General features: G+C 44.3%; 1 protein-coding gene across 5 annotated transcripts; it reads right to left on the bottom strand.

The window, feature by feature from the left end:
* Positions 1-668: 668 nt before the first annotated feature.
* On the bottom strand, positions 669-14,091 carry U2af1 (U2 small nuclear RNA auxiliary factor 1). Of its 5 annotated transcripts, none has more exons than XM_020152595.2 (8): positions 13,955-14,091; positions 10,335-10,422; positions 7,647-7,713; positions 3,135-3,184; positions 2,893-2,991; positions 2,244-2,377; positions 2,059-2,151; positions 669-950 (listed from the first exon to the last, which is right to left on the bottom strand). In XM_020152595.2, exons 1-8 carry the CDS (start codon positions 13,996-13,998, stop codon positions 806-808), a joined length of 720 nt encoding a protein of 239 aa, XP_020008184.1. In that variant the 5' UTR covers positions 13,999-14,091; the 3' UTR covers positions 669-805. The 5 variants fall into 5 exon arrangements, with proteins under 5 accessions (XP_020008184.1, XP_020008181.1, XP_073928669.1 ...); XM_020152592.2 differs by lacking the exon at positions 7,647-7,713 and adding an exon at positions 6,752-6,818; XM_074072568.1 differs by lacking the exon at positions 13,955-14,091 and adding an exon at positions 13,662-13,770.
* Between the last annotated feature and the right edge of the window lie 774 nt (positions 14,092-14,865).

Raw genomic sequence — 14,865 nt, 5'->3', positions numbered from 1 at the left:
CATCAGCTGGCTGTCATGAACAGTGCACAGAAAGTCCTGGGTCACATGCAAATAGTTTAGGGTAAGTGACACCAGACAGAAAGTCTTAAAGGCAGCTCTGCTGAGTGGGCTTTGTGTTACCACTGGTGTTCACCAACACACTGATCAGTTACAATGCAATGTGAAACAAATACTGGCTGTCCTACTGCACCAAGCCCAGTCATGTTTTATGTACCTCCCATGCTTTAAAAACTTATCTCTGCTCTCAAAGCAAGCTCAGAAGACTCAAGACAAGAAAGGCAGCCCTGAGCAGGCCTACCTGCAGCACTGTGTGCACCAGGGAATGGGCTCTGGGTCATATGCACATTGGTTTGTGGCCCCAAGATTCCAGATGCTGGGATGGGAGGGGATGTATCCACATACCAACTTGCTGATGCTAGAGACCCCATAGGGTTCAGGCCAACCTCCAGAGAAATTCCGCATTCCTTGTTAATTATGCACGAAAAAAGACCTGACTTTTCCCTTATGAATCTTTCTTCACTTTGTATGTCTAAGTTTAAAAATACATTTTCAATTATACCCAAAGTGATAGCTGAATATTAATATTTACCTTAAGGACGCATGACTAGCAGGCTTATAAAGGAAATTTAAAATAAAGACTTTCCACAAGAATTAAGTTACACCAAGAATACTGTATCACTACAAATTTTATTCAGAAACCCATCTTTGTTTTTTTTTGTTGTTTTTTAAAAAAATTCCCATTATGAACTGGTTTGGTCAATAACTACAGCACTTTCTAGCAGACATACGGTAAAAACGACATGGCTCAGAATCGCCCAGATCTCTCCCGATCTCTTGACCGCCGCCTGTCTCGCTCCCGTCCCCCACCGCCTCCTCCGCCGCCACCACCACCGCGACCACGGTCTCTGGACCTAGAGCGCCGCTCCCGGGACCGAGACCTTGATCTATGCCTGGAATTAAAGACGTAAACATAGTAGACATTAATACCAAAACATGCGGCATAAAACCACAGTACCAATACTTCTAAACATTGCAATTCTCCAAACTGATGGCACCAATAAAGAAGGAAAATACAAAAACAAACAGCACTCGCCAAGTTGCAAGCCTTTACTGTGAGATGTACTAATTTCAGTGTTACTTTTCAGGGAAAAACTGTGCACCCTACAACTAAGTAAGTATGGTATCTTCCACCTTTTATGACTTCTAGACACAACATCACTTCCTATGATTTTCACAGGAAATCATAATAAAAACAAACTCAAGGGGCTGGGGATGAAGCTCAGTGGTAGACTTGGTACCACTTGCTTGTATAGCATGTGTGAGGCCCTGGGTTCCATCCCTAGCACTGAAAATCCTCTCCTCGCCCCCCCCATATCAAAAATACTTCCTACAAACCAAACCAAACCAAAGTGAACTAGACAAGTATAGCTCTCACCCCTTCCCAACCATCCCCTCCCTGAGAAACCATTAGCTACTGAATCCATCAGACTGATTTGTGGGAAGGGAGGGAGATTTTTTCTCCTCTGCTTCTTGTTGATAATAAAAGCAGCTCGAAGAATCTATCTTCTGACACGTTTAACAGGATGGGGAGGAGAACCTGTCTAGGATAAGAACTCAGGAAACAAACGTGACTCATTCTACTCACCCCTAAGGGCTTAACTTCCTCCACTATGGGATATGACTGCTGGGCATTTTAACACAGGACCAGACAGGTATGACCACTGTGCCCAACTCTGCCACTGGTCTGAGGGATGATGTTACTGATGCTCTCCACCAAGACAAAATTAAACCAATCTCCCCAAACAAAACCAGAAGAAAACCGAAGCGGCACATGCAGTATTTGAACAAAACCTAATGGGAATAAACTATGGTATACCCACATTTTAGTGGTGATGCACTTGACCTTTCCCTCTAGTCCCTAAGGTCTGAGCTCTGTGCAAGGAGGGCAGTACAGGTGCCATCTATGCAGGCCGGTGGATATTCTTCCCAGAGTACCTTTTACAGTTTTAAAAATGCACTAGGCACTAAGCAATGCCTTTAAAGAGCAAGAGGACTCACTTCTTGCGCCGGCGCCCATACAGCTCCCGCCTCAGCTCTCTGGAGATGGGCTTCAGGTGCATGAAGTTGCAGAAGCCGCCTCGAGTGCACTCTCTGTGGGTCAGAGCAGATGCTGTTACAATGTGCACACACTGGAACGCGCTCCTCTGACATGTGGCCCCCTCCCACGTGTGCCCCACACTTACCCCATTTCATACTGGCGGCAGCAGGCTTCCCTGAAGTCAGTCACCGGGGACAGCTCTGCATGGATTGGCTGCCCATTAAACCAACGGTTATTCAGATCAATCACAGCCTTCTCTGCATCCTCCTCACGGCGAAACTGAAAAGATGGAACAAAAACTCTCAACCCTCACATCTTAGTAACACACTTTCAGTTACTCTCCTACTGTGTATTATGTGTGCACATAGGTAAAATAATTATACTGGAATGTTGTTCTGTAACAAATGAAAAATCAGCAAATTCTTTACAATTAGGTTAACCTCAGAATAGTCCAGGGTCATGCTGAACATTGTTTTCAAATTCAATTGATGAAAGATGACTGTTTAGGCAATGAATTCTATTAAAAACAAAAACAAATAAACCATGCAGAGGCTAACTTATTCCTAGTCCCAGCAGTTCTAACCACAGCCATTAAAATCTGCACTGAAGTGATGACCAGTGCACCATCCTCCTCCTCAATGCTAGCACTAGGAGCAGGCCACAGCAGGACCCAAAGACACATGCAGCTAGAAGAGCACCAGGTCACCCTACATCCAAGTGCCCAGGTCCTGAGCTTCAGGACCACAAGGGTGGTAGCTCTAAGGCACTCACTCTGCACACCACCTTGTCCGTACCTTGACGTACACGTTCCCTACTAGGTGGTCTCCCAGGTTATCACAGACATTCATCTCCTCGACTTCTCCGTACTTCTCCTCCATCTCTGTAAAGACTTCCTGAAGAGAGAACAGTGGGTTAAAGACCACCATACGGCCAAGGTAAAAGTGTCACCAACATGACTCATGAGCGCCTACTGGGGACAAGTGTTAGCTCCTCCCATCAGACACAGGTGGACAGGCTGCTCTGTCCGCAGTCTCACCTCAAAGAACTCATCATAGTGCTCCTGCATCTCCACGTCACTCACGGCACCTGTAAACAAGAGAGATCTTGCTGGTTAGAGCCCGGCAGCCAGGGTGCTTGTCCTTATGCTCACTGCTACAGTGACACACGACTGTCTAGAGGACACCAGGCCACAGCTGCACACTATAGCAGCACCAACCTGTTCATGACTTGGAGTGCCAGTCTCAGCTCTGGTTATTAAGGTCACGCCAGTTTGAATCAGCACCAAAAGGGCCACATCTTCAGGAAGGATGAGGAAAAAGTTGACTCTCAAAGGGTTTTTTAAATAAATTTCTTCCTTTTCAGATTTAGAATAGAAGCTAAGCAAGCACACTGATTTCCCCTTTGTCAGGTTAAAATGGAGGCTGAAAGCAGGGTAAATGATTAAGAACTTATGCGCCTGACTAGTTTCCTTTACATACTGCCAGCCGAAGAATGCTAGAAAATTCTTTCTGATATGATTAAAACCCAAGACTCAGTGGAACAATTGCCAGGTACAAGCTTCACTACTTTGGATTCTCTGAATAAGGAAAAGTTAGAATGCTTTGAAGACAGCATTCTTATTTTATATTCCGTAACTTTCTCATCAAGTTTACTCTTTGTAACTCACAAGCAGTAAGGGAAATCATGCACTCTGCACGGCTCATTTTGTAAATTTACATTTGATTCCCATCAAATCTACCAAATTTTACTGTTCAAACTCTACAGTTCTCTTAATCTAAGCCTCAGAACTCATAAAACTGGTATTTCAAGAAATCCATGGTCCAAAAAGCACGTTGGGAGCTGGTCACCTGATGGGCTTTGAGGTTTGGCTGGCTTGTCTTCAACTGTCACCTTCTGTGGGCTACATTCCTGGATAAGATATGAGCCCCAAATCCTGGCTGCCTCATTTGATGCACCTCACCAATGGCATCTGGCTGGATATGCAGACTGGACTGCCTGGGAGCTCACCTGAAACCCTTTTTATCTTTGAAGAACGCTAACTTATCTTCTGATTCTGACAATGATTTTAGTTCCCTTTTAGTTATTTTGAACTTCCTGGAATACAGTTTGCCTTAAAATCCAAAACTTACTGAATGGATTGGATTAAGCAACAATCACTACTCCTGACAGCCAGCCTGTCACTGTTATGACAGGTTGTCCAACTCAGTGATTTTTACCTCCCTGAGTAAAAATTAGGTTACAGATAACAGAAAGGCTCGTACCAAAGGGAAGATTTTAACAACTAAAACCCATTTCCTTTTCTGTATCAGAAAAAATACATATTCAAAAGCTTTAGCAGCTTTTTTTTTTCCTTCAGTACTGGGGTTTGAACCTCACCTCACACTTTCTAGGCAGATGCTCCACCACTTGACCCATGCCCCAGATCTTTATGCTTTATTTTTCAGACAGGGTCTCATGTGTTTGCCTAGGTGGGTCTCAGACCACACCTCCTACCTATGCTTCCCATGTAGCTGGGATGAGGATCTCACTAACATTTTGCCCAGGCTGGCCTTGAACCGAAATCTTCCTGCTCTCCTCCTGGGATTCTAGGTGTGAGCTACCGCACCTAAGTTTTTGTGGTGGCTATTTTAAACTACTGGCTACAATCATTCTACTTAGTTTTTTTCACCAGTCAAAGTGACCGGAAAGACAGAGATCAGTACATTAAAATACTGATCAAAATAGAAAATTACTTAAGTGACTATATATTTTAAGTAATACAACTTGAAAATTGACCAGTTTTCTTACAGAATTCCTATCCTTATGTCAGGATTCGTATTTAACTTTTATCCACACATATGAAGTTCCTTTTTCTATTAATGTACATTTATTATACAAAGGAGTTTCACTGTGGTATTTCTATGTATGCATATAATGTATTTTGATCAAATTTACACCTTCTACTTACTCTTTCTTATTGAAGCTTATTTTTCTACATGTGAAAGAGTACATTAAAGAAGTCACTGATTTTATTTAGGTAAGTGATTTTCTTTCTAAAAGGCATAATTAGAATTTCATTGATTTTGTACCATCTAAACCTCAGAATTGGAAGATCTGGTAGTAGCTAAACTTTTAGTTCATAGTATATGCAAAAAAAAGTATGAGACACAAAGACAAACTAATACAACATTCTGTCAATGAAGCACTCAGAATCCCCAAGTGAACAACCAGGGTGAAGAATTATTAATAACTGTTACTCAGCCATCTATTTTTTCATTTCTTTTAATCCCAGGGGCAAGGTTGTGAACACAAATTATTCAGTAAGTCCATATATAAACACTTTCCTCCACCTACTGGCTGTATTTCTATTAAACCAACCATCCAACAAACAACAACAAAAACCCCAGGTATTTTTAAACCAAGGATTACCAAGTAAATGCTACCATCAGGTTCAAAGAAGGAAATTTCTACTAACAAGTCAGTATTTATACCAAAAAACATTTAGCATCTCAACTGGAAGAATTTATAAAAAAACAAAACAAAACAAAATAACCCCCCCCCCAAAAAACCCCCAATAATGAAAAACTCCTCCACTCCCATATAGAAATAGGCACCTGAAGCCTCCCAACCTGGGGCCAGCTGGCACTGGCTGGGGGTACCTGGGACAATTTACCCAGGATCACCCTCTAAACTGAGGGGTTCCAGCTCAGGGATGTACTTGATTTAAGCCTGTGGCTATCCAAGGGTGGCTCCATTTACTGCTTTGAAACAAACCAGTGAATGAATGATTAGTCTTTACCCTTTGGTTTGGACTCCTCATTTTAACATGAGTCCAGGCCTTCATTTCGATGTATCCACAAATGACAACATTCCAAGGATTCTACTGCCAGACAGTTAAAAATTGTATCTTTGATTTCTGAACTTTCCAGTGACAGTAATCAGTATTCTGTTTCCAAAAACTTTCACTCCATCAATATTCACATTTAAATCTATTTATTATTTCCCAATAGAGGAGGAAACTGGTGACGTCCACTGAACGCCAGGACAGACCTGCTTTCCCACCACACATAGATACCCTGTTTCCCAAAAGCAGCACACTAAATCCGAGGTTGGAGATCTTATCTATGCAAAGCAGGAGGCTCAAAACTGTTTTGCCAAGCCAAGTACTATCTGACCTGAGCCACCTGCAGGGGCTGGCGGGAAAACGGGTTGATGCAAGCTGCAGACCCTCGTCTGGGAAATACCCAAAAAACAAGGCTCTCACCATTACAGTGTGACCTCCAAAACGGAGCTTGGGAAAAATCTAGTAAGAAATAAAATCTGAAAAATTTCAAAACAATGTGTTTCTGAGAGTTCCGGAAGGTGAGAGAAACGTTCAGATGCTGCTGCTCTTCGGAGGGAAGAAAAGAACTCAAAGTCAATCCAAGGTGCATCCCCCAGGAAGACGTCCAAGTGAGGAGGAAAGAGCAGCAGGTCCGAACAGTTTCCAGGGTGCCCTTGCCAGTCACTGTCATCCTTTGAATAAGGGGCAAGAGTTCAGATCTCCAACAGAGGTGGGTGGGACAAAAGCTCCTGCCACCTCTAGTGACACCAGCACAGCAGACCAGGTGGAGTGGACACTGAGCTCTGACACGCAAGCCCAGGGAACCAGGGAAGGAACTTGTATGAACTTACAGCGCAAACCGTCAGCAGACTGGGAAGAGTTTTGAGGGTTACGGTAAATGTTCAAGAGGGCAATGGTCTGAAATACAAAACGCAACAACTTTATATTACGGAAAATTAAATGTAAACACTTAACCGGCTGCCTTTGGCGATCGCTTCAGTTGAGAGTCAGTGCTGAAAAAAGAGCAGGTTATTTGTTCAGAGCAGAGGTGTTCCCTTAGTTGGTGGCTGTCTTGAGCTACCCTAACGCTGCAATGCAATGAGATCTCATGAGATGTCAATATTGTACTCCCGTACAGCGTGCGGAAACTCTCCACTTCAACATGCCAGTCCAGGGAGAGTGCCAACGGCTTCTTGCCAGGCGACTACCAAAATGTTTTTAGTTCTAACAGAAAACTTCATGAACGGAAAAAGAAAAGTGCCTCTAAAAAAGGATGAAAAAAGTGCTGTATTAGAGGAATACAATAATTACATGTCATGAAATCTCCACTTCCTAGAGGAAAAATTGTAATGGTGAAATAAAACCCACACTTATTGGGCAACTTACCTTATTGACTCCTGAAAATTCCTATCATTTTAAATTTTACAGAAAGAACTTAATAAAAGCCAGGGTTCAGTCACTGTAAAGGCCAATGAGTGGCTAGTCATGTTAAAACCCATTTCGCATGGACGGACACCCTTATGACATGTCAGTCAGTCAAAGTGTCCGGCCAGTGATTTCCCTAAGAGAAGAGCCTCCTGAACCTGGCCCATATCAAGTTCTGGCTGTGTGCATCACGCAGTTCCAGCACCTTGTCCTGTTTGCAACAGCTCTATGTCAGCAGCTCAGAGCCAACGTATTTCTCAATTAAGAGTGGGCTCTTGAACACCATTGTTTTAAAAAAATTTCTCCAACTGTGGGACTTACAGTGTGAGCCGTCAGCCGTCTGTGCACTGTTTTGGGGATTACGATAGATGTTTTGAATCAAGATGGTCTGCGGGGAAAAAAAAATAAAAAGGGGAATTCTACTGGCTGCTGTGCATATATTAGACAATTGCAAAGAGACAATTTGTTTGCAAATGGCTAAACGCTTGTTGTCTTTCCCGCAAGTCAGACACCGTCTTGTGCAGAGTACACCAAACCATCATATTATGAAAACAGAGTTTGAGCAGTGACTTGGGCCAAGTCAGCCAGCAACCAAGAAGAAACTCTAACTATTGTTTTGAGTGGTCCCAAGGATCATAGTAAAGCGCTTTAATACAAGATAAGCAACAGAACACTAACATTTTCTTGTACTTCAGCCAGCAGACACCAAGATGTCGAAAAATTCACATTATAATCATAGTCCCCACGCAAAAATTATTTGTCTCAACCAAATGCATAACTCAACTGTATGCAGTACATCAAGTTCTCTGAAAAACAGGCACACCAGTTGTCATGGATACCTGACTCTTATTTACACTTTCTTGGTGGGATCTCTGTTTACATAATACAATAGTTAAAACATTTGCTCTTTTCCGATCCTTCTTTTAAGGAAAAAAATCCTTTTAGCCCTTGTGCTTTAAACTGGATCAGGCAGACTTGAAACCTTACACTGTACCGTTCTTCTTAAAATCAAGTTGTCTGAAAAAACAAACCATGTTTAAGTTAGTAAGCTAATATATTACATGAATCTTAATGTCCACATCACTGAAAGAAGTTTACAAGGAAACCCACCCTACATTATGCTAGAGATTTGCAAGCTGAGCCAATACACTGCATGATTTACAAAAACAAATGTCCCATCTCAATAGCATGGGTATCAAGAAAGCAGTTTCTAAGTGTTTTGCAGATCCATACAGCTCCTCTTTGAGCTGTGATTAAAGGACATGGAGTGAAGACAGCTCCCCATCCACAGTCTGCTGATGAAACCCACTTTGGGAGGAAGGGCTGAGCACCAGACTGCACACCCTGAATCATTGGACTAAAGTAGCCACCTCCACGCTGGGCCTAGTACCCTCTCTATTCATGAACTCATCATCTCAGACCTCAGAGGTTCCCCAAAGCTGACTGAGTTTCCTCAGTTTTCTACTGAAGTCGTTGGGTGTGTCAATATTGATGACAAACTAAGTGGAGTACAGCTGTTCAGCAACTTACTGCACGTCTCCCTCAGGTAATCTGGCAGGGGCTTATATAGTAGGAAACTTCATTTAAACAGGTGGTGTGGTTCCATTAAAATCAGAGGTGGTTGGGATTAACTCCAACCAAACAACCCAAAATAAGATGCTTAACACATACTACTGCCCCATCAAATTTTAATGGAACACCTTGCTCTGGCCCACAGTGCTCAAATTAACTTCACTTAAACTCAGGCAATTCATGATTGAGAATGAAACAAATGCTTTTCGCTTGTTTAAAAGATACTCTTACAGTAGGGAACAGCTTCTCTTCTTAGCCCAACACCTCCTAAGCTTATCAAGAACAACTCCCATCCCCATCCAAGACCTGGGCAGACCCTGAAAGTGTTCAGTTACCTCCACACGATCTAGGATCACTGGTTTAGTTGGAGACATGTAGTCATTAACCACTCAGTAATCAGGAATAATGGAAAAGAAAAGCCATGATGTTCTTCCTTCTAAAAACATATTGTGAAGTTTCCCAGGGGCTTTTTCTTCTAGCTCACTTATACTAACAGGCTAATTTTAACTTAGTAAAAGTTATGTTTGGTCTGTGAAGATAAAACATGTGAATAGAAAGATGTGTGATCAAAGCAGAGCCTGTCAGCTTCCAGGGTTAGGTGCACTAGCTACCCATGAGGTCAGAGCTGCACAGATTCAGGGCTGGCAAGGAGGAGGTGGAACTCTACAGCTTCATCTAGAAAGCCTCAGGGGCAGACGTTCCAAAAATCCCACATGTTCCCTTACTCTTGGGGCAGCAGCTTTTTGCTCCTATTAGAGGTGCCTTTTCCCTTCAGCTCACCATGAGCTCTTGCTTATCAAAAATCACAATTTTGGATTGAATTTAACCTATGACAGACTAAGCCCAAGATAACAGGCATCTCCCAATTATGTGAACAGAACTGCTATGGACAATTTATGCACGACTATCTCTTCTGTTTAGTTTCATTCTTAATCTTTCCATGACATGATTCAACCTGTTGTTGGCTCAACTAAGGGTGTGAAAGTGGGGCCATCCCTGAGGTACTGGAGAAACCACAACATGACGGGTCTGCTAACAGCTGTGCCGGCCTCCTTTGTCTGGTGCTTCCATCACTCTAGTGCTTGGAGGGAACAAGGAGCAGCACTCTGCATGCACAAGTGCTGGAATAGTGGCTGCCCTGCCCCACGCAGGCCTGTCAGGGGAGGGAGGAGGGCAGGGCAGTGAACTTCAGTTGCAGCCAACATACAAGCATTCAATATTTATTTTTAAAAAGTTCCTCTAATAATAAGAATAGGGAGTGGGACCTCCCACTGGGGATAGGCCATCTACTTCATTCTCATTTAAACCAAAGAACACACTTATGAACACAAATGCAAAATAAAACTACTAGGGGACAAAAAGATTTGGTTTTAGCCTGAAAAAAGTACGTGGAGTTGATAATTTACATGAAAACGAAAAAGAAAAGAAAAAACAAACCTGGCTAAAGGTCGGTTTATTGTGCAACCGAGAACATCTGTCTCCATGACGACATGCTCCAATTTTGAAATAAAATGAACAGTTGACTCTGCAAGGGAAAAAATAAGAGCTGATTATTTTGCTGGGAAGATATCATTAACATAATAAAGATTCTGAAACTACTTTCAAAAGCAATTCTTTTTTTTAAAAACTGGAAGTACCTTCCTCTTCCTTGCAATACTTCTGGATGACTTAACTTTAATTTCCCCCTTCTACAAACACGCTACTCTTTCAAAGAAGATCACTCCGATTTTAACCTGATTTCTCCTCATTCAAATCCCCCACTCCTTTCTTTTGCAGTACTGAGGTTTGAACTCGGCCTACAACTTGAGTCACTCCACCAGCCCTTTTTCGTGATTCTTTTTTTTCGAGATAAGGTCTCGAACTATTTACCCTGGCTGGCTTCAACCTCTGCCTCCAGAGAAGTTAGGATTACAGGCGTGAGCCACTGGTGCCCAGCTCCCTCCATTTTTAATGTACACTTTCTCTGCTATGTTTTCTTAAATGAAATATTAGTTTAAAACTACTTTTAACTTAAACCATATCACATCTTTGTTTTTTCTGGTGAACTTCTGTCTTAAAGACACCAGCACAACGTAGTGAGGAGTGAGACCCTGACTACCAGCTGGATGGGCTTGGGCAAACCAGTCCACCTCTCTGGGTCTCAGATGCCATCTGTAAAATAGGAAAATGTCAACCTGGCACTGTTCCAAGAATCAGACACGTGTGGTTCATTCACAGGGCTCAGAGTCCAGGTTTTCTCTAGACCTGGTCATGGCATCAGACAAAGAAGAAATTTCCAAAAAGGTCTGACGCAAACTTCTCTTGGTTTCAATACACTGGCTGTTAGGAGATCCAGCAAGTCTTAGGAACTATCTAAGAATCATGTCTGTCTCTACTGCAAAGCCACCCTAACACTGTTCAAACACTCTAATGATTGCTATTAAATAAAAATCAGCACCTGTGTGACAGTGATGCCAGGTGGCCTGGCAGATCTGTGATGCGTTATGAAATTTTAATAGATGACCCCACTCAAATTTCATCTTACAGAGGTGGGAGTGATATTCTGTAGGTTTAGTTATTTTTAGCAAGAGTCGTATGTTTAGGCAGTCAACCCAGAGTTAAGATTAAAAGCCTCAACCTCAATGAAATTTGATGGACCATGAAGGTCAGTTAGTCATTTATTTATCAGGCAGCAATAAAGATGAGAAAGTTTGTGACTTTATCAGGAGAGGAGAATGATTACTATATGTAATCTGCAAACTTACAGGTCTTACTTTAGATAACCTAACTCAATTAGACAATAACATATCTTTAGAAAGCCAACTGAAGCTGATGCCTGCGGCTCACGCCTGTAATCCTAGCTACTCAGAAAGCAGACATCAGAGAATCACAGTTTGAAGCCAGGATGGGAAAATAGTTTGCAACACCCTACCTTGAAAACACCCATCACAAAAAGGGGCTGGTGGAGGGACTCAAGGTGTAGGCCCTGAGTTCAAGCTCCAGTACCACAAACACACACACACACACAAAAGTCAATTGAAGATGAAGTGCTTATTTAAAAAAAAATCTCAGAATGAACAAAAATTTGCCTCATCAATTAACATTCAACTATTCTGTAAGTAAAACCATCCACGTTTCTGTACTTCCAGCAATGGCTTTTGTTCCAGGCAGTTAATTAGAGTTTATCAGCGTAACCAAAACTTCTGGCAATAAACATCAATGATCTGTTCATTAAACTACTGAAATAAAATGAAAAATCTAAGAGAAAGAGTGCAGTGTCACAAACAAGGTATTAGAAAGGCTAATCTATGCTGGAACTAGGAAATGTCCATAACTGAAAATGTGGAATGAGCAAAACCTTTTTTAATTAGTAGAGACCTACATTTTTACTTCAGCTTAAATTTTAAAAAAAATTGAAAAGGAACTAACCAACACTTCATTTTTTAGGAGTTGATTTTGTTTCTTGGAGCTAAAATTCTACATTCCCCTGAAATGAGAACATAAGTACTCTAGATTAAATAATCTACTTTCTCAATTACAATCACAGTTTTGTGCTAACAGGTAGAAATTAAGTTATTTATAGTGGAATATAAGAAGTGACTCCTCCAAAGCAGGAGTTTTGTAGGGTAGTAGCAAAGAAGACACTACATACAGCGTGTCACAAGACACCACACACAAATGTAAGTGGAAGGCTGAGACTACTGACGCATCTGATGCTGCATGTGTAAAGTCTTCAACTCAAATGTGTAAATCTCTTTCTGGAAGCGGTCTCCTACTCATTCCAGAAGATCATACACGTGAAGTCCTCCTCCCAAGCCCCCTCTTCTGTGAGTGACCTCAGCACTTAAGAGTGTATTTATTCTTCCGCAGCACTCAATCAGACTTTAAGGTATCTTAGCTATCTTTAACATGACATACACCCTCTTCTCCCATGAGTTCCCTGAGAACAAGACCCAAGAGTCCTAATCTTTGAGTTCTCAGACTGGCTTATAGTCAACACTCAGTAAATGTTTCTAGAGTGCCTACTATGACTGTTGATTTTGGCAATGGGTTTTTAGACAGAAATATATCCCCTCGTCCAAACAACACAGGAGATCCTATCATGTGCAAAGAAGACACTTGGCAGGACAGACTCTTTCCTGGAAAACAGAAATACTTTCAACAGTATGACATAAAAAGTATCATCAGTGGCAAATTCAGGGGCTTATCGTTGCAAACAGCTACTTGTATAAGCCTGGTATGCCACCAAGAATACCGAGACGGTAACTACTTACTCAGAGAGCAGACTAAGCCAGACGCTTAGTCTTTAGGTTTTCAAAGTAGGAATTATCCCGCAAAGCGTCTGAAGACATTTCCTTTAGCCTAAACTTCAGCCAACACGTTGGAAATTAATACTTGCCAAGACGGCAAACACAAGTGAAATGAAACTGTTCTGAGTTTTAACTAATCGATCAGGGAAGGCATACAACCTTACGAAAGAAAGCGAAGCCAAAACAAGAAACTCAACCCCGGAACACCCTTTCCCTCATACTGGCTCGCGGTTTGCAGGGTTCTAAAGCAGGTTCCTCCTTCCGGCTGGACGGTTAATCGGGTCCGCACACTTTCTCATGTCTCACGTCGAGGTCCTGAGAGCGCGGCCCGACCGTCGCCCAGGCAGGCAGGAGGCTTACCCAGGGGACAAAGCCCAACAACCAGCCCCTAAGTTACCCAGCGACTGAACATATTGGCGAGGATGGGGCCGGAGCTTGTCGGACACGACACTAAAAGCCGAAAGTTGGAGGAAACCTGTTAACACCGGCGAGGCCCAGACCCGTCAGGCCACTTGAGCACAGCTCGAGACGCCCCTGGAAGGCACCGAGGCGCGGGAGGCCCGAGGCGAGGAGGCCCAGTCGGGAGCGGCCCTCCGGCTTTCCCCACCCGCCCGCCGCGCGGCCCACGAGGCGGCGGCGCAGAGGCGCGCGAGGCCGGAAGGACCACCGCTTCTTCCCGCCGCGCCTCTTCCCCCCGTCCGGGCCTCCCCGAGCCCCGCCTCCAGGCCGCCGCCCCAGCCCGAGCCCCGGTGGACAACTCTTACTCACTTGTCTTTCTCGGTGCCGAAGATGGAGGCCAAGTACTCCGCCATTTTCCACCGGCCGCCCCCGACACGGCCGCCGACGCCGCCAACCCTGCCGACGCCCGCAGGCGACGTCACCGGACGCGACGACGCTCTCCCCACCCGACGTAGCGGCGTTGTCCAATCGGACGAGGCGCTGCGTGCGTGGGGGGGCGGGACTCAGTGCGTGCGGAGGCTCCGCCCCTCGGCCGTGGTGCCAGCGCGCCTCCTGCTGGAGTCTGTGAGCAGCGCTCGCTCTCCGCTGGGGCCCGTTCTTCGCGCCTTCCGCGTGGAGGGGCTTTTCTGAGGCGCCCCCGCGTGGTGAGATGCGCTGCGCTCAGAAGCATTCGGGCGCGGGTGCAGGGACTTAAGGGAGCTCCACCCCGCACTCCTTTGGCCTGGCACTGCCAGCTCCAGTCCCATTCACTACATCCCTACCCGGTGGGATCTCCAGCTGAGTGGGACCCCCAGACCTCCCCTCCACTCCCCCCACTTCTGTTGGAAGAGACGCGAAGGCTTCCCCTTCTTTTGGCGGTATTGGGGTTTGAACTCAGGGCTTCGCACTTGCTAGGCAGGTGCTCTACCCCTTGAGCCATGCCCCCAGCCCCCTTCCTGGCATTCGTGTCCTGTGGGAACCACCCCCTGTGTCCTTGCTGTGGCCTGCCCAAGGCCACCCAGAGATGTGGCTGGAAGGCCAGTGACCTTCTGGGACACCCACTCAGTCCCCTCAGGGCCAAAGTGGAACCCTTCAGTAGGAGAGATTTTAATCCCATGATGTCATTTTCGTCAGGTTCCCACAGTCGCCAACACGCCTTCATGTTACCTCATTTCCCGTCTGGCTGGCCTGCATGGTTGGATAGCAAGACAGACAGCCCATCTACTCTTACCTCCTCCAGG

Source organism: Castor canadensis, chromosome 5 (assembly GCF_047511655.1).
Source record: "Castor canadensis chromosome 5, mCasCan1.hap1v2, whole genome shotgun sequence".
In the NCBI taxonomy this organism is placed as follows: Eukaryota; Metazoa; Chordata; class Mammalia; order Rodentia; family Castoridae; genus Castor; species Castor canadensis.
Note: the sequence above shows the minus strand (reverse complement) of the source record. Positions and strands in the feature narration are given on the sequence as shown.

Excerpts from the sequence above, each read along its gene's own strand:
- U2af1 (XM_020152595.2), bottom strand. The coding sequence starts at position 13,998 with ATGGCGGAGTACTTGGCCTCCATCTTCGGCACCGAGAAAGACAA. Across the intron at positions 7,714-10,334 it reads ATAAACCGACCTTTAGCCAG|ACCATCTTGATTCAAAACAT; the intron begins GTTTGTTTTTTC and ends TTTTCCCCGCAG. Across the intron at positions 2,378-2,892 it reads TAGGGAACGTGTACGTCAAG|TTTCGCCGTGAGGAGGATGC; the intron begins GTACGGACAAGG and ends CCATCTTTTCAG.